At 49.6% G+C, this 22,879-nt stretch overlaps 1 protein-coding gene across 1 annotated transcript; it reads right to left on the bottom strand.

Moving 5' to 3' along the window:
- Nucleotides 1-16,929: 16,929 nt before the first annotated feature.
- Nucleotides 16,930-18,471, bottom strand: LOC116997355 (inositol 1,4,5-trisphosphate receptor-interacting protein-like 1). The gene has a single exon (XM_033061902.1). The coding sequence runs from the start codon at nucleotides 18,469-18,471 to the stop codon at nucleotides 16,930-16,932; it is 1,542 nt and encodes a 513-aa protein (XP_032917793.1).
- Nucleotides 18,472-22,879: the final 4,408 nt, after the last annotated feature.

The following is a 22,879-nucleotide window of genomic DNA, read 5'->3' as shown; positions in this document are numbered from 1 at the left end:
ACTGGCTATATTTTCTTACAGGTTTTCCCCAGAGGGCTTCTGGTTAGTCTCTGATTTCTCTACTGCAAGGACTTCTGCAGGCTCATGTTCCCTTTTCCACGGTGCCCAGATGTTGCTCCACCCCTGGGTCTCCATGCAGGGTCTCCATCAGCTGTCAGAGCCACTGTGCTCGGAATGTTTGTGATGGGGAGGTATTGCAGCACCTCTGGCTGATCCAGGCTGTACCCACAGCAATAGCCCTACTGGAAGCTTTTCCTGGCTTGGCATGGGGTTGAACTCTGCAGGAAAGATCTTCTCTTTCAGCCTTTTCTCTCCCCAAGCACACAAACCTCTCCTCCTCCATCTGCAGTAATTTTAGGTCCATGCACAACGCTCTGGCTGATATCCCGGCAGGATGTCCTCAGTATCTAAAAGCTGCCCTTGGCTGGTGATGCTCGGAGGTCTCAGACTCAGGCTGCAGCCTTGGGAGAGGAACACCTCCCTGGCACAGGAGGAGTGCAGGGATGAGCAGCTGGGGGCATTAGGAGGCAGCTGGGGGCATCAGGAGGCAGCTGGGGGCATCAGGAGGTGTGGCAGTAACAGCAGCCTCCCTGTGGCGGATGGAACCCTGAAAATGCCTTCACTGCCTCGGATTACTGGTGACAAAAGCGTGTTGCTAAACAGAGAGGGAAATCATGGTCACAGCAACAGCAAGAGGGACCTCCCCAGTTGCAACCTGCTTAGTCACAGCTGGATTACCAACCCCGTTCTTACATTTTCCATGGGGGCGGCATGAGTAAGAGCTGACTCCTAGGGATGTCTGTTGCCTCCAGAAACCCTTAAGGAGAGAAATGCTGATGGGGCCATCAGGCTTGGCTTTTCATCCCCTCATGTGGCATGTTGAGCGGTTGTGCAAGGAGTGGGATGGTGACTCAGGTACAGGACAGAGCCAGCCCGGGGGCTGGGATGTTGAGGACTGCCCCAAGCATCCCCCAAGGCAGTGTCACTGGGAGGGAATGGCATGCACACTTCAGCGTTTTCCACGTTATTTGCAACACCTCAGTCCCTCCAGAGATTGTATTTAGGGCAGGGACTTGCCTTGGAGAAAAGCCCCCAGCCCCTGCAGCAAACCTGGTCTGTCCATGGCTCTCCCTGTTTTGGAGAGGAGAGGAGAGGAGAGGAGAGGAGAGGAGAGGAGAGGAGAGGAGAGGAGAGGAGAGGAGAGGAGAGGAGAGGAGAGGAGAGGAGAGGAGAGGAGAGGAGAGGAGAGGAGAGGAGAGGAGAGGAGAGGAGAGGAGAGGAGAGGAGAGGAGAGGAGAGGAGAGGAGAGGAGAGGAGAGGAGAGGAGAGGAGAGGAGAGGAGAGGAGAGGAGAGGAGAGGAGAGGAGAGGAGAGGAGAGGAGAGGAGAGGAGAGGAGAGGAGAGGAGAGGAGAGGAGAGGAGAGGAGAGGAGAGGAGAGGAGAGGAGAGGAGAGGAGAGGAGAGGAGAGGAGGATGGCAGCCCCCAGCTCCCTGCAGGGCCAGGATCTGCACCCAGAACCCAGGGTGATCTCCCTCTCTGGGAAGGGAGGAATGGGGAAGAAGGACTTTCCCACTTGGGCAAAGCCGATGGGAACCAAACCTTGCTCCCTCAGCCCCGACTGCCGAGGCGGTGGGAATCTGAGCTCAGCCCCTAGGCGACTTAATGGGCTTTTAAAAAACCCCTTTGTATTGGGTCCATTCTTCTTCCCAAAGCTTGCTGGCCCCGCTCCAAGGGGAAACCTTTGATTCTACAAATACACCACAATTATCATCCCGAGGAGTCTCAGCTATCAGGCTCCCCGCCTCCAAAAGATCAGCAGGATGCCGGAGAGGTGCTTAAATCATTTCATCCCAAGAAAGCCTTGGGCTGTAACAGCTTCCCTGTTGCTCGGAAAAAGCCACCCCTCTCCCAAAAGCTTGGCTCCGTTTTTCTCCCGGTGATGCCGTGGTTGGTGGAGGCAGGGAGGGCAGCGCTAAGGAAAGCAGGCACTGTGCTGCCCGGTGATTCCATCAGTCCTGGGACCCAGCTCCGGAGATTTATGAGCTCACAAGAATCTCGCCTCGGAGTTATCTCCCCCTCCCCGCTTTTTATGGCTGTGCAGAAGGGGATCGGGCGATAGAGCCCTGCTGGGTGCCGTAACAGGCTCGCTCTGTTTGACAGATGCGAATATTTTCCTCCAACACTGCCCAGGTCCGCAGCACCCAGCGCCGGGGAGCTCGGCTTGGTGTGGGGGAGACGCAAACCAAAGCTTGCCAAACATTGCATCCACTCCTGACTCCTATCCCCTGCTCACGACTCCCTAAGCTCTCCCCCAGGTGGGATTTTATTCTTTTTAAATTGTTGTGCGGGGTTTTTTGTGGTTGGTTTTTATTTAATTATTATTATTATATTTTTTATTTTCTTCAGGTAATACAAATCCTGTCCTTCTGCAATGCTCTCCAGTCTAACGCTGGGGTTTTTGAAGAGGTTAGATGCTCCACTTCCAGCAGGACTCCAGCACTTCTCTCCTTGCAGGAATCCCCCTTTAAAGCACATCGTCAGTACTCTCCTGCAGCTGTTTTTTTTAGTAGTCTAAATAAAGCTTTCAAGTTACGACTCCTTGATGTGAAGCCAGATTCAGAGGCTGTCAGTTCCTTTGTGTATCCTCAACTTGTCCGGGGGTGTTTTGTTTTATTTTGGGACGGTTGCTTGCTGCAAAGCTGCGCATTTAGCAGCCCATTCCTGCCCTATTCTGCTCCTTGCCAGCGACAATGTAAACTCCAAAGCACCGCTGAGTCCCGCCCCTGCAAACCCTTTGCACTGTGCCTGCCTTGCTGCCAAGATTAAGGATTTTTGAAGCAGGAATTTGCAGGCCATGGGCTCACCACCAGGGAAAGGTGTTTCACTGTGGCTGAGCTGCCAAGGCCAGCCCACACAGCCGTGGGATATAGATGAGTCCCTTCCCTATGGGAATCAGTTATTTGGGGAAGGCTGATCCCATTTGGTGACACACAGCCGCCACGTGGGTCTGCTGTGACATGGCATTGTCGTTGGGGATGGCATCCCCATCCTGCCCCAGGGCCACTCGCTTGGTCACACTGCTGTGGCCCGTTCAAAGGCGATGACAGGCTGAGCCAGCTCTGCCACCAGGAGGAATTTGTACCCATAGCCAGATTAAGGACCCACACAGCCCTCTCCAGAAATTTATAGGCAATCAACAGGCTGAGACCAAAAATCGGCTCCCATCCTTTATCAAAACCGCTGCCGCTTACTTAGGATGCTCCAGGCATGATTCAACACTCATTATCTTCATTGAGCTGGAGATTAGGCTGCAATATTCCCAGATAATAGCTTTATTAGCGCTGTATTATTCTTTCTACATTATTTATTTACACTGAGTCAAGAACACTCAAAGCTTTCACTGAAACAGTAACACCAGTTCATCAGACAACATTTTACGCCGTGCTTTTTACAGGAGTAAAGATTCTGTGTATAAGGAGCTACCCCAGGACAAAAGTACCCTTTCCAGTGAGGTCTTTTCAAAAGTACCCTTGCCATGAGGTCTTTTTGGCTCAAGGAAGCTGTAGGTGTTATGGGTGCCCCCCCAGATGCTAATAGTGTGGTCATTTTCTAGAATTTCAGCACAGGCAATGGGCTGTTGTTACCTGCTGTGCTGGCTCTGCCAGGGCTGCTCCTGGCCCAGGGACAGCTGACACTCATGGCACAGCTCTCCAGGGACTTTTTGTTGAGCTCCCACGACCTGTCTGTCTCCAGCCATCCATCCTGCCCCAGGATGGCACAATCCTCTTTTGGCTGGAACAAGATTGCATTCTCCCTCTCTCTCTCTCCTGGAAAAGGAATTAGACTGATTTAATGGTAAATGCATAGGCTCTTGGCTTTGGCCTTGCTCATCAGCCAAGACAGCACATGAGCCACTGCAAAGCTGTGGTACCCAGAAAACCAGTCCTGGATGCAAGGAGCTGCCAGGAAGGGCTGCCTGGGAGGTCCTGCACTATGTGCTGGCAATAGATTTTCCTCTGACTTGGTGTCACTGCAGAGGATGACTGTGGAGGAGACAGCTGAGTATCCATTCATTGGATAATTGCCCTATCCTTAATGACCTTGTCGTGGAAAACAGGAGCTGACAAGCTGGCCCTCCAGACAGCCAGCTCCTCCCTGGGATGCAAAGGATTTTTTCTGGCACAGGGTACTCGACTTTCTCCATTTCTTTCCATGTGACTCTTTGCAATCGGAGCTGCTGACCGTCCTATTAGCACACTCCCAGTCTGGATTATAGGGACCCACACGATGCTGAGTTTTTTTGGCCCACATTCTCCCTGTGAGCTCTTGATACCCATTGCTTCCAGAGCTGAGCAAAGCCCCTCATGCCCATCATGACATCCACCCCTAGGGAGGATGCTCCAGGAATGTCACATCACCCACCTGAGCTCAGCAGGTGCAAAAGCAGAGCTGAACATGCACATTCTGGACAGCCCCAAATGGCCCTGCTCTCCCCAGTTCACTCCTGGAAGAAGGATTCCCACCTGGGGAGTGACAGCTTGTGATGTACCCACCACACAGATGCTGTGGCTCCCCAACAAACCTGGCAAATGCTGGGGGCCAGCTTTGATGTGTATTTTTTTTTGCTATTTGAAACAGTGTCTCCGGGAAGGGCTTGAACTGGAGGCTGTATATAAAAGCTGCTGCTGTTTTTATTGGGCTACCATCCATCTGTTTATATCACAGATGCCCTGAGTGATTCTGCTGGCGGGAAGCAGAGGTGAAGGGGCTCTTTTGGAAGTGCTCAGAAATCATCTCCACATCCAGGACTCCTTTTAGAGATGTTTAACATCATCCCTCTTTCCAGCCTCTCACAGCACTGCCACATCTCTGGGGTTTGGTATAAACAGTTCAGAGGCAGAGATAGAGCGGAGCAGGCGGCGCAGTTACGAGATGTCCTGCGTCAGAAGTGGTGCAATTTGTAGCTGCTTGGAAACGCCCTGGCAGAGAAACAGGGGATCTGGAGACGCACCTCTCCATTCCCAGCCCAGCCCAGCCCAGGGGCAGCCTGCCAGCCCCAGAGCACAGGCACGGAGCCCTGATGGAGCTTCAACACAAACTGCTCGCTCGCTTGCTGTTTGTGCTCCACATCAACCAGAGCTGTCTGGGAGAAGCTCTGGATAATATTTGCTTGTGTGTTCCTTGTCAAAATCCCAGCTCCAGCTTTCTGGAGCTGCTAGCAATGTACTGCCCTGGCACTGCCTCTAACTGGAGCTCAAATCAGCCAAGAAGGGATGAATTTGTCCCTTCTTTTGTACCACAGAAGGGGTGTGTCCATCCTTCTCCCCACCTGTGGTACACCCACCTACATCCTACCTTGGGCTTTTCTACTCCACAGCCACCACCAGCCCAGCTCCACCTGCTCCACCTCTCTCCCAAACCCATCCCTTTCCTTTGGGACATACCTTCCCTGCGTGCAGATGTCCTGGTGCCCTCTATACCTCCTGCAGCTGCAGCTCCTGGGACTTGGACTGCAATTAGATGTCTTGGCCAAGCCCAAGGAGTGGATCAGTGTCAGAGGAGGGATGTGGACATGCCTCCCTGTGCTGTGCCTCCAGCCCAGCCCCGCTGTGTGTGAAAAGCGCACAAACCGGACATTCAACTTACCGTGTCTTTGCACAAGGCCGGCCACGGCTGGGGCTGCCAGGGAATTATCAGATGCTCTTGTGGCTCTGCAGAGAAGCCAGGATTCTAAGGGAAGGGTTACTGATTGCATTTTGGCCCTGGGGAGCTGTGTTGGACAAACTGCTGTATAATCACTGCACAGTCCAGCCTGCAGAACAGCACTGTAATATTTTTCCTCTTATCATCGTGCAGCTTTGGAAGCTCTTGTTTGATCTCCTTTATCCATGTGAATGTGTTCAAGAATGCAGCAGCCTCTGCCTGCAGAATAGTTCCTATTGTTCCCTTTGTTCATGTGTCTGGGCTGTTTCTCAGCCTCCTCTCTCCCTTCCTGCAAAGAGACACACTCTGCATGGTCAAAAAGTATCTTTACAACTTGATCTTAGATATGAACTCAGCCACGGGAAAGACAGAGGTCATATTTTCCTGAATATTACAGCTTTTTGTGATGCAGAGGGAGTGTGGTAAAAGGTATCCTGAGCTCACACGGTGAATTTGCTGCTTTTAACTTCAACCAGGATCTACTCACCCATGCCCAACCTGCAAGCTGCTTCAAATTAATACTGAAAATGGATGCATTGGATTGGGCATTTTTGGCTTATCTATCTGTTCTTCAAGTGCTGATCCTCTTAGTTTGAAAAAATCCACAGTAACACAGCAAATCAGCCTGGAAGAGAAACAAAGAATCTGAAGGCCATGAGAAATACAGACCCGCATTTCATTTTTTTATCCTGCTTTTTTTCTGATACAAAAGCTTATACATGCCTTCATGCTGAAAACAGGCTGGAATTGACTTAGATATTAAAAGTATTTAACTTGGAGACTTATTTTTGTGAGTGTGGAACTGAACTCGGTGCTTTTCAAAAGCAGGCTTCCAGCATTGCAAAAATGTCTTTCTGATTCCTAGATCAGCCCTTTCTCCTTCTCCTTCCAGACAGGTCTGCAGCAGGTTATCCTAACACGATCTGCACTATCTTTACACCCCATCGAGTGCACAGTTTCAAAAGAAGCCTCAAACAAACCTCAGCTCCATCTGAAAACCCATCTCCTCTCCATCATCTTGTGGAGAACCTGTAGGAAAATGTCAAATTATACAAATGAGAACTTTGGCACAGCTGAGTGAGATCAGGCCAAGTTAGTCATCAAAGTTACAGCTGGAGGTTGTTAATCCGCTGGTGATTTCCAAGGAAATTATTTTTTACGTTCTGTTTACAAAATAAGAGAATTGGTATTATTGGTTGAGCCTGGAGGCTGATGCATCACCAGCCATGGTAAAGCAAAGATGACACAGAGCTTGTGAGGAAGGTGTGCTCCTTAATTAAGCCTGAGTCATCACTCCCATAAGGAGCAGGACAGAAGGATGGCACCAGAGCCACTGGCTGCCACAGGGCAGGGGCCAGAACCTGCTGAGAGCCTGATCCTGCACTGCCTGTGGCACTCACCACTGGAGAGACGGGTTGGAAATCACTGGCTCAAGGCTGGATGTGTGCTTTCCTACCTGCCTCACTGGGAATTCATTTAGAAATCCTTGCTGGGAATTCCACCTTAGACTGGACTTATGTGAGCAAGAGGCCAAATAGTTGTTTTGATTTTTTTTTACGTCTTATTTGTGGTTTTGGTACTGAATGAAGCCAGGGAAATCATTTAACTGCTGTTCAAATCTCATGGATGTGCAGTGCCATTTATCTCAGACTTCATAAATTGTAAATTAAGGTTCCACAAAATCATGAGATTTGTACTTGCTTGTTTTTAAGAAAGAGAAGTTGTCTCTTTTTATTGAGGTTTTGTGCTTTCAGGACATGATGTGACTTTTTTCCCCACACATGTAGCAGCAGAAACTACCCCAAAAATTAAAACATCTATTGCATTTGTCTGACCCCAGAAACAGGAATTTGGAAAAACATCCCCTTCCTAAAGACCCCACTGAGACCTTTGGACATGGGCAGTCTAGGTAGGGGCAGACATTTCAGTTCTCAGGGATCGAGTTCTTTTTACCTTGATCTCTGAGCAGTGGATTCTGAACTTGCCATTGCTGAGTACCCATTATTTGATATGCAGACTGAGGAGGAAAAACCCCCAAAGAGCAGCTGATTTTCAATGTGGCCTCCCTCTGCCTTGTGGCAAAACCTCTTCCCAGAGTGCAGAAACAGTAAAACCCTCCTGCCCAGCACTTTTATTTTCAAGCAACGTCAAGGTGAAAAGCCCCCCACGTGAACCCTGAGTGTGTCTTTCCTCTGCTCAGCTCACAAAGCAGGAGCAAAGAACAAACCTCCTTTCCTGTCCCTCCTACCTCCCTGAATCCCTTCTCATTGAGGAAAGAAAAGGTCAATATTGGTGGTGTTGAAATGAAGCACAAGGACCGAACTGCCTCCTGCGCCTGGTGCAGGGCGCTGAAAGAGCCAAGCGTGAAACAACATTTTCCAGAGCCTCCATCAGCTCAGGGGGCTGTTTTGGCCTGCCAGTGTGCAAGGAAGGAGCCTGATTTCAGGAAGCAATTTGCAACCAGCCCCTAAGGAGACTAAGGGGGAAAAAAAGCACCTGTGAGCAGGTCATAGCTTGGCGTCTCCTGACAGGAGTTTGAAAAGTGCCTGGCAATTTGGGAAATTCAAGAGGTGGTGGAAAAGTCCCACCAGGAGGATGCTGAGGAAACCTGAGGCTTGCCACACCACAGAGCTCTTGGTGAGGCTCCCCATCTTGGCCCAAACCACTCTCCCCTCCTCTTAGCATCTGTTTGCCAACCCATCCATACAGCAAAGCTGCCACCTGAGCCTGTGTCGTCCTCATCGTGAGCATAAATTCTCAAAAGCGGCACAGAGAGATGATATTTCCCACCCCACCAATCTACCCACTCATTTTATCTCTCTGCAGCTGTCTTCTGCCTCTCCACAGCTTCCCCTCCATGGCCTGGTAGATGCTGTCCTGGCCAAGCATGGATTTGGTCAATCATAACCATCTTGCTCTACTTTCAATCCCAACACCTTCATGTTTCCTCCTGTGCTACCTTTTACTCATCCCATGAATACCTCACCACTCTCTTTGAGTCCTGCCTGGTGATGGTTGCAGATATTGAAGCTGGGCCAGGCACCCAAGGCTTTGAGGCTGTACCCTTGTGGGTAGTAGACTCTCCTGTATTCTTGTGTTTTTCTCTCTGTTCATCTCCTCCACTATTGGCTCTGCTCTAAAATCTTCTGGCACTCTGGGTGCAGAGAGATGCCCCTTTGGTCTGTATTTATCTACCCTCACTTACAATGCTGTCCTGGGTGCATATGAGAGATATTGCCTAAGCCTGGGTGAAAAACAAGGGCCAAAGCCCCTTGGGATCAGCTTTGTGATCTCTATGCTGCAAACGGAGCAGGGATGGAAGGCTTAAATGTCCCTGAACTTTGAAACAAATACTGTCCTATGAAAAGGAATATTTTCCCTTTTTATTGCCCTGATTTGGTATCAAACCAAGTGTTTAAAAAGCCTGACTTTTCTCCAGGGATGGAAAGTTTGATTTTCGACCAAGCTACCTCTTGCAATCTTAAGTCTGTTTTAGAAGGAACATTTTGTTTTTTCTTTTTCAGTGCAAACAGACGTGATTTCTACACCACTCAAATACTCCTTTCTTGTGTACTAATAACACAAGGCATTTACCTTGGTAGACCAGGTAAAAGAGTGCCCTGAGGGCAGCTGAATGGGCCCTGGTGATGAGTTACAGTGTCTAACACTTCCCAAGTACAATCACAATGATTTATGACCGCTGACATGACAAAGATTTTGTCTGGTAGTGAGGAGTGATGGCTGATGTCCCTCTAAATGCTTATCATTTCTGGCAGTTTAATTGAATCCTGTTAACAGATGCAACAAAACTGAGAAACATTTTTCCTCCTAGGAGTCCTCATTGGAGCCAAGCAAAGATCATGTTGGCATTATTTCCCTGTTTTCAGGAATTCTTCTTTGAAGTCAGAGGGTGCAGAAATGATCTTCCTAAAGAGAAAATGCCACCAAAGTAGTATATTATCTTCATATTTGATTTTAGGACACTTTGGCAGGAGAAAAACCTCCCATGATGGGTGGTAAGAAGGGACCCTTGGAGAATTGCTGCAGTTTTCCCCTGTGGAGTGAGGCATCCCTCATTCAGCATGCAGAGGACTTGGGCTTACATCCAACTTGGAGCCTTGCCCTCCTCTTGGGGGTTTTGAAGCTTTTCAGACCAGTTGAGCAAAACCTCAGATAACTGTGACAGCCAGGGCATCTAGCCCTGGCCTAAGAGGTGTTCTGGGAACAGCTCTACAACACAAGAGATGCAAGGGAGGAATCCAGGCATTTCTGACAAGTTGCAGGCAGCTGGGAGAGCTGCAGGAGATGCCTGGGTGGCTGCAGTGCTGCAGAGGGATGGTGTTTGCTTAGCACCCAAGAGAGCAGCAAACCCCAGGCTGCTGGGGGCAGGTGGAGAGAAAAAGCTCTGTAATTCAAAGCTGCTGTGTGCAGAGAAGGCTAAAATGTGGGAGATGGTTTTCCATAAAGTTCATCCACAGCAGCAACGGACACCTGTGGCCTAGAAGGACTTTTAGGAAAGATAAAGTTGTGCATACAGCATGTCCTCCTGCAGCAGCTGAGCTGTGCTAGTCTCTCATCCGATTTCATGCACCAGGGTGTTATCTTTTTCTTGGGAAAGCCATGGAACTGGGTAGAATTGAAATTATACCCCAGAGAAACTGGCTCGCTTCTCTGACAGAGGTCATAATGAGGGAGTTGAGATTCCAGTTATAGCTCAGCACAGCAGATGTAGCTGGTTTTGCAGATGATAAAAATACAGCCTTGTCTCAGGAATGCTGCAGAAGTGAGGCATGCGTGTGGCTGGCTTCTTTTTTTCAGAGCTGTTGTTTAACTCTGGCTGTACTGCACAACAGTTGTTCCCATTGGGAAATCAATATTTACTGACTAAACAGCAGTGGGACGGGCTGGGTGCCATCCAAGCACGCAGCAGGACCTGCTCTGGTGAATGCCCACACCTCAAACCGTGAAAAATGTTACTCCTCTCTTTTTGGGGTAGGAGCACTTTTCATTACCAGTGATGAGTACTAGTTTATTTTTGCTCTGTATGCTTTCCAAGGCCAGCTTGCAAGGAAGGAGGCAGCCACTGAAACACAGAAAGCTGCATTATACACTCTATCACACATAGCTCACCTCTTCTGATCAGAAGGGAGTGCTTGGTGGACAAAATTAGCCACCCACCCCAAAGGAAGGCAATTTATCTGAGAAAGCAATCACAACTAACACTTCAAATACTGAACTTTCAACTCAAGCTCCTGCTTGCTGTCATTTGTATGTCATAGAATCACAGAGTTGTTTGGGTTGGAAGGGACCTTCAAGACCATTTTGTTGAAACCCCCCTGCCACGAGCAGAGACCCCTTCCATTAGACCAGGAGGCTCAGAGCCCCATCCAGCCTGGCCTGGGACAGAAGTGTTTGTTACAGGGACCTCCTCAGGGATCCTGCAACTCCACTGCCTACACAGGCCTTTCCCTGGAGGACAAACAGCCAGGAGCAGGTCACTGAGGCTCAGCTGGGATTAACACAAACCTGGCAATGCGAACTCAGTGCTTTGCTGTTCCCCAAGTGCCATCCCTCCACTGCCAGCGGAGGAATGCACTACAGGCAGGGTGGCACTGCCACTCTCTTTATCCAGATACTACAATGAGTCCATGTCCTCCTGGATTTTCAACAACACACTTGAAGCTGGCTCTGTAATGCTGGCTGGCCCTGTACTCCCTCCTGTTTGCAGAAGCACAGCTGTAAGGAAAATGTACTGTCTCTAATCTCTATTTACACAGGATGGTGATAAAGAAATTCCTCCACAATCATTTAATCTCTCTTTGGGCTGACACCACCATCTTTGCTCAGCCCAGCTCCAGAGCAGCAAGACATGCAAACACGACACAGTTATTTGTGGGCTAGGGAAGGACAGTCATGTGCAAACAATCTCTGTACCAAAGTACCCCTCAAGTCCTGTGCTCAGTTTTGAACCTCTCACTGCAAGAAAGACATTAAGGGGCTGGAGCATGTCCAGGGAAGGGCAGTGGAGCTGGGGAAGGGTCTGGAGAACAAGTCTGATGAGGAGCAGCTGAGGGAGCTGGGAGGATTCAACCTGAAGAAAAGGAGCTCAGGGGGAACCTTCTCACTCTCTACAACTCCCTGACAGGAGGGTGGAGCCAAGTGAGGTGAATGTCTTCTCCCAGGTAACAAGTAACAGAGGAAATTGCCTCACATTGTGTAACAGGAGGTTTAGATTGGGTATTAGGTGAAATTCCTTCACTGAAAGGATAGTCAGGCATTGGAAACACGCGGTCCAGGACAGTGATTGAGTCACTATCCCTGGAGGTGTTCAAAAGGTGTGTGGGTGTGGCATTTTGGGACATGGTTTAGTGGTGACCTTAATAGTGCTGGGCTAACAGTTGTACTCAATTATCTCAGACATCTTTTCCAACCTAAACAATAGCGTGATTCTAAGTTTTTTGCTGAGCACGATGAGTGAGATGAGTATCCCACCAGGCAGGACGATACTGAGAGGAAGGACAGCCCCATCTTCTGGAAGCTGAGGTGATTGAAGCGCTTGCTCAGTTTTGGCAAGAGGTTCGAAGCTAGAAGCCTGCTTTGGGGTGGGTTTCTGCTGTAAACTCAGCTGGCTGTCTGCAGCAGCGAGGTGCCACTGACATACGTGCTGTCCCCACCGTGAGCTCTCCTGCTCGTGTCAGTAAGCTCTGAGCAAGCTCTGCATGAACTCACTGCCTGGCCCTAAAGGATTGGCAAAACAGGAAACTCTTTCAAAGGTGTCTAAGGATTTGATGTTGATGTTTGAATTTCCCTTTCATATCGCTGCAGCATTTTTGTCCAGGCGCTTCATCCCTGCAGCGCAAAGCTGTCATTTATTTGTAGTCAGAGATTTTGTGCTTTTGAAATTAAAGCCAGGGCGAACAGAAAATAAAAGTATTCCAAGACACTTTAGTGCATCAGACAAGTGTTAATTAGGGGAAGCTGAGTCTTTCCAGCCCTTGGGGCGAAGCATATCTTGCCTACAAATAATTCAGAAAAAGGCAAAGCTGTTTTGCCTAGTGAGATTTTTGGTTCTATACAGCATGAAGGAAACACAGAATGTACTCATCAGTGGAAACAGAGTTGTAACACAGTGAGAATAACTTAAAAGGAGCTGATGGGATCTGAGGCCAATGCAGAATATGTGGCCACAGCTGGGAAAGCAACATCCTTGCTCAGCCAGGCACAGAAGCAAGAAAATGGGGTGAGAAAACATGGCAGGGTTATTAAGGGAGCTCCTCTGGTCACAGTCCTAGCTGTGAAATGGGTTCTGCCTGTTCACAGCCTGTGATCACAGCAGCAAGCAGGGTGTATCTCACCCTCTTCCCAGGAGCTTCTGGGAACTGGCTCCCAAAGCAGCAACTGGCAGTGATGGTTGTTAAAATTAAACTCTCGAAGCTGCACCTGGAGCTAGCCACATTTTCCTGCCAATTTTCAGTAAATTGTGTAGTTGGAAAAAGTATGGAAAAAATCCACCAAGAATCTGTGAATATAACCCCTTAGGTGAAACTCTGTCCCACTTGTTATCCAGATCAGTGAATGTTAATGCCCTACCCCTGAATTAAAATTCTCATCAGAGCTATTTCCCCCAGACAATGGCCTTCTTTGCCCTGGTAAACACAGAAAATGGGCATTTTCTCAGAGGAAGTTAATTTGGCTTTTTAGACAACTCCTCCACACATACACACACAAAAAAAATCCAATAATCTGGGAAAGTATTAAAGTATTATCAGAAAAACCCTTTTCTGCTAAAGGGAAACACTTTCTCCAAGCCATTGAGATGCTAAGGGACAACACATTACAACAATATTATCTTAAATGAAGAAAATTAAATGTCCTTGCATTTAATTTTAACAGTACACACAGTACACATACCTTCCATTGAAGTTCTGATTTTATTTTAAAAGAGTGATTCATGCATTTAGTTTTTGGTTTATTTTAAACTTATTTTAGGAGTCATAATAAATCTCACTTTGGAAGTGCAGAATGATTAATTTCTCAACTACATTTTTGCTTTGAAGTGTCTCTTGGCTGTTAATAAAATAAGTCCTTTTACATTTTCTTCAAAGTCACAAAACACAAATACACGTGGATGCTTTGGGCCAAAGGAGAGGGCTGAAAACCTGTCTGGCAGTGGGAATTTAGCTGAAAGGGGGAGGGGAGCTGCTGTCTCACCACTCTGGGGAAAAGTGCTGCATTTGTTCAGCCAAAACCGGTGCGTGTGGAGGCAGTGGGAAATTTGGGACTGGGTCTGCAGAGATCTTGATTGAGAGGGTGGAGTCATCAGCAATGAACATTACATTTTGTTAGAAAACCACTAGTGTGTTCACAGCCCAGATTTCATAAACCTAATGTCTGTCTGACTGAAAGTTAAGTGCTTTACAGCCCTCACTCAGCATTTGCTCAGTGGTGAATACTGTAGTAGGCTCTGTGTCCAGCTCACAGCTGTTTTGGAGTGTGTCTAGAAACACTCATGCCTCTGAGATGTGGAGAAACATGTAGGCTCAGAGGAGCAAGTTGCCAGCTGGCAGAGCTGGGCAGCCACCCTCGGAAGCCACTGGCTCAGGGTGGCTGAGGATGAGATTCAAATGCTCAGGAGTGAGATTTTTTACAAAGGCCACTGTCAGAGCAGAATGCTAAACTCAGGTGCTGATGCTCTGGACCACTGCAGTAGTGCAAAGGTCTTTCCACCCTCAGGGAAGCATTTCACCAGAATACTGAGGCGACAAAGTAATTTCCATCCCAAGCTAGCAGCTGTGTTACCATCATGGCACGGAAGGGAGGAGAAGGGAGAACATCACGTATTTCCATAAAACGAGCTTAAGATCATTTGACTGCATTTCTTCAACTGACCTTCTGCAGCCACCTCACAGAGTCCAACACCCTTACTAGGGGCAGGACACGCTGGAAGACTACACATCCTGAAGAATCCCACTGCAAAACTTGGTTGGGAACACAATTTTGACATGTGGGAGCTGCCTGATTTTTGCAGTACTGGGGCACAGGAGGTCTGACTGCAAAGCCAGCTCCTCTGAGAGGAGAGAAAGGTGCTGCTTTTGCACTGTGCTTCCCATGATCCAGTGGGACAAAATGGGTTGTCAAAGGGCAAACGAGTTTCAGGCTGCCCAAAAGCTTTTCCTGTGTGCTGCTGACAGTGACTGCAGCCACATGTCCCCCTGTCCCTGTGCCCAGCACTGCTGTCCCTGCTGTCCCTGCTGTCCCTGCTGTCCCTGCTGGCAGAGCCCTGTCCCTGGGCAGAGCCGTTCCCTCCCCGGGCACAGCCCCATGGGCGCTCCCTGCTGCGGCCTGGCCTGGCCCCAGAGCAGGGTCCCCCTGCGGGTGGCCCCGGGGTGGCCGCGTGTCCCCAGCCGGCTGTGCCTGGGCAGCTGCCTCAGCCGTGAGGGATGCAGAGCTGCGGGAGCCCACGGCTCTGTGCCGCCCGCACTGCAGAGCTCCTGCTCCAGCTGGCAGGGCCTCGGCGCCCGCCCTGTGCCCTCCCGCCCCGCCGGCCGTGCCAGGCCCCGCTTGCTGCCCTCATGGTGGCACTCCTGGCCCCAGGGCTCTGCCAGGGCTTCTCCAGGGACACCTTCCTGCAGCCTTTCAGTGCCTGCCCGGGCCTGCACACACCTGCACTGGGGCTGTTTGCAAGGGCCTGCAGGGACAGCGCCAGGCCCAGTGGCTTCCCAGTGCCACAGGGAGGGCTTAGGCTGCAGATGTGCAGGAAATTGTGGCCTCTGAGGCTGCTGAGCTCCTGGCCCACGCTGCCCACAGAAGCTGTGGCTGCCCCGTCCCTGGCAGTGCTCCAGGCCAGGCTGGGTGGGGCTTGGAGCATCCTGGCCTAGTGGAAGGTGTCCCTGTCCTTGGCAGCAGGGCTGCAACAAGACAATTTCAAAGGACCCATCCAAGCCAAGCCATTCTGGGATTCTGTGATCACAGGGGCTGGCAGCAGCTGGGCTCAGTTTCTGGTGAGAACCAGTTGGGCACTGTCAGTTTGGTTGAGTTCAAGGAGTCTGTTCACAACTCCACATTCACAGCGAGTGACTTTTACCAGTACTATAGGTCTGGAAAATAGAGACTTGCACAATCCCAATTCTGTAATATTGCATTTTATTAAAGCAAGATCAAAGCAGTTTCTAGGTTGCCGTTTATAAATGCACTAACTATAGGGCATTAATTTGGGTCACAACAGATAGTGACCCTAGATATGGCATTACTTGTATATAAAAATAATATTATATATGCTGTATAATATACCTATGCTATAAAATATAAATTTTATTACTATAATAATACATGTCTATAGCATCTATAATATATATGTTATATGTGTACCATTACATCTACTTTATGAAGTCCTTCCAGCCAAATATTAACTGAACGTAGTAATGTTTCACAACAGATATTGACACTTAATATGTGATCTATTATAATTATTTAAGCATAATTACATATTCAACTCTCCCAAATTATTTTTTATCAGGATAGAATAATTACATATTTTTGAATTTGATATTATGTATATTAGTGTATTGTTCTGTTTTGTTGCACTTTAACATATATATGATAAATTTATATTCTTTACAGTATATAATAGGTATACTAAATATATATATATCTATGAAAAAACATCTAGAGTCTTATATATATAAAATTTCGGGTCAGCTTCGAGGCAGTTTTTCCAATGCTGACATAAAGGTGTCCTTTCTCGGGAGAAGGAGAGACAATGTCCACTGACTAATCCTGGCTATGCAGCGCTGATTTTTCCTCTTGGTCATTTTTGTCCTGTTTCTTTTTCCTTTTCCTGTCCCACATTCCTGCTTCTTTCATATTCAAAATTTGGGCCCTTCTCAAAGACTGGGCACAAGTGCATGTTACAGGTGGGTTTGGGTACTTTGGCCCTGCATGTACGGCATGATCTCTCTTCACTTGCATTCGTAGGAGTGGGGAAAATCCAGCAGGGCTTTATGAAGATCTGGGTGCCTTTTTTGGAAAATGAAATGATACAAGGAGGTAGAATAAAACCTCCTGTGACCCTCAACCTGCTGAAGCGGGAGTAGGGGCTGTGGGACCTTCGCCAGAGCCTTTACACATATCCTCTTCTGTTTAAAGCACCAAATTTGTTCTATGAGGTGTCTCTCTGCTGCCAGCTGTGAGCAGCACAAGCACAGCTCCGTGCAGGGGAATCTCTTTCAATCGTCAGGTTTGAGGACTGCTACGAGCCGACGTTGCAGATCGAGGTACTCCTCCAGGCCCTGGGAGTGGGCAGCCGGATCCATCGCCAGGCGGTGGAAGAGATTGGGTGGCTCAGCCATTTGAACATCTTGGGGCAAACTGATCTTCTCAGGAAGCCTCTGGTTGCCCACAATGAAGTGGTTGAGGTGTTTCACTTCTAGGGATAAGCGCAGGCTCTCACTGATATCAGTCAATCGCCTCAGGAAATGTTTCCTGCTCCACTGTGACATGGGAATGGTGTTCAGCAGGTGCATGACAATGGTTTTCATGGTGTAGGTGGAAAAGCCAATGCCCAGCAGAAGATGGGAGAAGAACTGCAGGCATCTCAGGTGCAAACTGTCAGAGGGGACCTGCCTAGCAATGTACTGGAAGAACTTAGCTTCTGCCACAGCGTAGGTCTCAGGCCAGGCTGTGCTTTGGGTGTGGGCCTCTCTAGGCTGGCTGCTGACAAAGATGTCTGAGTCACCTCTGCGCACCCCAAAGAACATCTCAATCCTGAAGCTTTCTCTACGAGAGGTCACCTGGAATTGGCAGGAGCGTGTGGAGGGCAGCAGCTTTAAATGCCAGTTGTGAGACTGAGGCAGTGCAGGCCAGATGGCTCTCACCAGCTGGTAGAACCAGCGGGCAGTTTTCTGCACATCCAGGTAGGAGTCGGTGCACAGGGTGTCTAGGAGGCTGGGATCCTGATTGCTCCTCAGCTCCTCCTCGGGGTGGTGCAGGAAGCACAGCATGCCCTCAGCCTGCTGCTCCTTCGTGCAGGTGCACTCCAGCTGCACGCGGACACGGAAATTCCTCACGTGCCTCTCCTCTGCAGAGTCCAGCTCCAGGTGGAAGCTGTGGCCTTGGGGAGGAGTCATGGGAATGAGCACCTGGTAGACAACATCCTGCTCACGTGGACTCCAACCTTCGAAGGCGCTGCCCACCCCGATGGCTCGTTGCAGGCCTGGGTAGAAGCTGTTTGCTAACACGTGTCCAAAGTAAAGTGCAAAATTATCCATGAGGTTCTTTGACCACTCACAGCCTGCCTGCAGCTCCTGGACCGGCCACTGTATGCGTTCCATAAGAATTCTTCCAGTGTTATCGTCCAAATCATTGCCACCTTGATACACTGCCCATGCAAAATCATTGTTTTCTGCATTTGGAGCCTCATTGACAAGTTCATTCTCAATATTATCGTCTCCATTTGCAGCAACATTGCCGACTTCCTCTTCATTGTCGTCTTCTTCGTGGCCTTCTCTCCTCATGCTCCTTTTGCACCCCATCAACCATAGCACGGAGATAAGGAACACGAGCACAGCAACAGCTGAGAGCTGCAGGATCTGCACCTGCTTCGGGGTGAGCTTCTCCACCTCCAGTTCCTGCTGAATCCTCTCCCATTCCAGCTCTTTTGCACGCACTTCCATGCGGAAACGTGTTTCCTCATCCCAGGAATCACCCACGAGCTGTGGGTACAGGATGAGGCTTTTCAAGAGCACGAAAAGCAGCACAATGGAATTCATGGTCTGCAGGAAGATGGAGAGAAGGCCTTGAGTGGGGCTGTGAGGGAGGCAGCGAGCAGTGGGGGCAGCAGGGATGGGAATGCTGAGGGCTCTGAGGGCAGGAAGGACAGGGCCCCAGACAGCTGGCAGGCAGCAACGCCTGTCCCGCTGCCCCAGCAGCAGCAGCAGAAGAATGGTGCTGTGCCCAAGGCTCTCCCATCAGGGGCTGTCCCTGCATGCAGGGGGAGAACCCAGCCCTGGGGGCAGCGTTTCTGCCCCGGCCCTTGTCCCCAGCCCAGCCTCCCCACCACGTGTGTACTCACCGCTTGCCCAAGCAACACTGGGCCAGCGTTACCTGCTGGGGCCTTTGATAGCTGCCCCCATTGTGACATGTCCCCTGTGATGTCACAGGTGTCACAGCACATCACAACTCAACCAGCCCCACCCTTTGTCCCCACCCTGGCTCAGCCCTTTAGAGTGGCCCTGGTGTACTGGTTAAGGCAGCCTTTGAGTGAAGCTTCTTCAAAGATCTGCCATTGCTCTTTCTTTTGGATTCATTCTCATCTGCCCTCCATTGGCAATCTCATAGATACCCATGTTGGAAGGTCTCCTTGAGGATCATTGAGTCTAAGCTTTGACTCCTCACTGCTTGACCTACACCTCAGTCTTGGAGTCAGTGAGGTTGATAAAGTCCCAGGAGATCACACAGTCCAATGGCAAACTGAACGCTTCCTACTGCACCAATCAGCCACGTCCCCAGATGTCACATCCACATGACTTTGAAACCTTTCCGGCTGGGCACTCAGCCTTGTCCCTAAACAGCCTGTTCCCAAGCATAATATACTTTTTGTTGAAGGAATATTTCCTAGAGATCCAATCTAAACCTCCCATGGCTCAACTTCAGGTCATTTTCCTTTGTCATTTTCTTTGTTCCCTGCACTAATGGAAGCACCCCCACACAGCTAGACACAGGGACCATCTGCATTGTGTCAGGCCCTTGGGCTGTGAATCCAGCTCCTCTCACAGGAGAGAAATGTGCTGCTTTTGCACTGTGCTTCACATGATCTAGTGGGACAAAAGGGGTTGTCAGGGGGCAGATGTGTTTCAGGCTGCCTGGAAGCATTTGCATGTAAGGAGAAGCTTTGTGCCAAATACATCAACGGAGGGAATCCATCCCCTTCCAAGCAGAAGGAAAATTCAGAATTTTCCTAGGAGAAAATGGAAAGGTTTGGAGTGAAAGTCAGTGCTGGAATGTCCCCGCATGTCCACGTGGATTTTGCTAAGCTGCAAGGCCAGACTGTGAAGAAGGGGTCCCACCAGACAAGAAATGGCCTCTTGCTCTGGGGCCTTCCATGGCACCTGCAGCACAAGTCAGAGCCCTTCCTTGGCATTTGCCTGGAGCAAGGCCCCAGTTTGGCCAAACCCTGAATTCCCTGTGAAAGCAGCTCAGATTGACACTGCCCATCCTGAAGGAGGGGTGCCAGAGGACAGACAAGCTCAACAAGGTGCTACAGCAATCCAGCTTAGGCTACAGCTTTGTGTCCCTGTGTCTCTGGAGCCTTGGAGGGGAAAGCTGCGTGGCTTAGAGTGACCTTGACCAGCTCTCCTGCTAACAGCACTGGGCAACCCAAGGCTGTTTGGTCTCAGCACAGGCAAAAGCAGGAAGAAACCCTCACCTGGCTTTGTAGAAGCCCTGAGACGATCAAGGATGAGGAGTGTGCAGAGAAGAGACCAACAGCACTGCACAGCAGCTTCTCTCAGCCATCAATCACAGAAAATTCAAACATGAGTGTTTGGCTGTGGGGTTTGTGCTGTCTTTGGTGTGCAGCCTTTTCCCCTACAGGAAAACCTGTGACATTTTCAATGCTGGTGACCTGGATTTGAGTGGTGCCCATGTTGGTGCTGCCTAGATGGATCTCAAAATTTTGCCTTTGCCCATCTCTTTCCTCTGTTACCATGTGTCAGTCCAAGGGCTTGAGGGGTAACAGCCTTTCTGTTTTCTCACCTTGCTCACAGGAGCTGGGAGAGCCACCAACCCCCCTCCCCTGCCTCAGTGTGACCCTAAAAGGGTTCTGCAGCAGGGTAAGGTGGCCTGTTGCCAGTGCCTCAGCTGCCAGCACCGGTGCAAACTGACATGCAATGGTCGTCTGTATGGCTTGAGTCATCTCAGACAGCTGCAAGCTCCTGGGCTGTGTCATGCCCACATTTGATCCTGCCATCAAATCAGAGGGCACAAACCTGACACTGACAAGTCCACCTCATAACCATGTCCCCAAGTGCCTCATCCACACATTCCTCTAGTGCCTCAAGCAATGACAATTGCACCAATTCCATGGTCAGTCAGTGCCAGTGCTTGCAAAACCTTCCAGAGGAGAAAATTTTCCCTAAGACCCAATCTAAGCCTCCCATGGCAGAACTTGAGGCTATTCCCTGTGTCCTCTCCCTTGTTTCCTGGGAGCAGAGCCTGACCGGCACCAGCCCAAGAGTCCTGTCTGGGAGTTGCAGAGAGTGAGAAGGTTCCTGTGTGCTGCTGACAGTGACTGCAGCCACGTGTCCCCCTGTCCCTGTGCCCGGCACTGCTGTCCCTGCTGTCCCTGCTGTCCCTGCTGTCCCTGCTGTCCCTGCTGGCAGAGCCCTGTCCCTGGGCAGAGCCGTTCCCTCCCCGGGCACAGCCCCATGGGCGCTCCCTGCTGCGGCCTGGCCTGGCCCCAGAGCAGGGTCCCCCTGCGGGTGGCCCCGGGGTGGCCGCGTGTCCCCAGCCGGCTGTGCCTGGGCAGCTGCCTCAGCCGTGAGGGATGCAGAGCTGCGGGAGCCCACGGCTCTGTGCCGCCCGCACTGCAGAGCTCCTGCTCCAGCTGGCAGGGCCTCGGCGCCCGCCCTGTGCCCTCCCGCCCCGCCGGCCGTGCCAGGCCCCGCTTGCTGCCCTCATGGTGGCACTCCTGTCCCCAGGGCTCTGCCAGGGCTTCTCCAGGGACACCTTCCTGCAGCCTTTCAGTGCCTGCCCGGGCCTGCACAGACCTGCACAGGGGCTGTTTGCAAGGGCCTGCAGGGACAGCGCCAGGCCCAGTGGCTTCCCAGTGCCACAGGGAGGCCTTAGGCTGCATTGTGCAGGAAATTGTGGCCTCTGAGGCTGCTGAGCTCCTGGCCCACGCTGCCCACAGAAGCTGTGGCTGCCCCGTCCCTGGCAGTGCTCCAGGCCAGGCTGGGTGGGGCTTGGAGCATCCTGGCCTAGTGGAAGGTGTCCCTGTCCTTGGCAGCAGGGCCCTAACAAAGCAATTTCTAAGGACCCATCCAAGCCAATCCATTCTGGGATTCTGTGATCACAGGGGCTGGGGGCAGCTGACCTTAATTTCCCATTAGAACCCGTTCAGCATTGTCAGTTTGGTTGAGTTCAAGCAGAGAGCTAAAGAGCCCAGATTCACAGTGTGTGACTTTTACCAACGCTATCGACTGGACTGAGATCAACAATGTCTTGCACAATCCTGTTTCTGATATATTGTATTTTATTGAAACAAGATCAAAGCAGTTTCCAGCTGTCCACTCAGAAATGCAGTAACTCTAGAGCACAAATATGGGTTGCAGCAGAGTGCAACACGAGATATGGCTTTACTTGTACGTAACAATAACATTAATATATGTGATATATTATATACATATGATATATAATATAAATTCTATACTTCTATTAATATATAATGACTATATTGCATCTCTATTTATGTCATATATGTTATACATGCATCTACTTTATGGAAATCTTTCCAGACATAAAAGCACTAAGAGCATTAGAACGTGTCACAGTAGATAGTGACACTTAATATGTAATCTATTATCATTTAAACAGAACTACATATTACACTCTCCAGAATTATTTTTTATAATAACTATATAATAACTACATATTTCATATCTTTGATAATATTTATATTAATATATTGTTTTGTTTTAACATATTTTACTATATATATGGCAATTTATACAATTCACAGGATATAATAGGTATATACTATATATAGATCTATGAAAAAACCTATCTCAATTCCTATATAAAGACAATTTCAGGTCAGCTCCAAGACAGTTTGTCCAATGCTGAACCTAAAGGTGTCCCTTGCAGGGACAATTAGAGACACTGTCCATGGAGTGATGCCAGCCAAGCAGCGCTGACTTTTCCTCTTGGACTTTTTTGTATCATTCTTCTTTTTCTGACCCACATTCCCGCTTCTTTCATGCTCTAAATTTTGGGGCTTATCAATGGCTGAGCACAAGTGCATATTAAAAGTGGGGTTTGGTGACTTTGGACCTGCATGTATGGCATGTTCTCTCTTCATGCACATGCTCAGGAGTGTGGAAATTCCAGCAGGGTTTTCTGCAGATCTGGGTGCCTTCTTCGGAAAATGAAATTATACAAGGAGGTGGAATAAACTCTCCT

The sequence above is a fragment of the Catharus ustulatus genome, chromosome 6 (assembly GCF_009819885.2).
Source record: "Catharus ustulatus isolate bCatUst1 chromosome 6, bCatUst1.pri.v2, whole genome shotgun sequence".
Classification (NCBI taxonomy): domain Eukaryota; kingdom Metazoa; phylum Chordata; class Aves; order Passeriformes; family Turdidae; genus Catharus; species Catharus ustulatus.
This window is presented reverse-complemented; position numbering and strand designations above follow the sequence as displayed.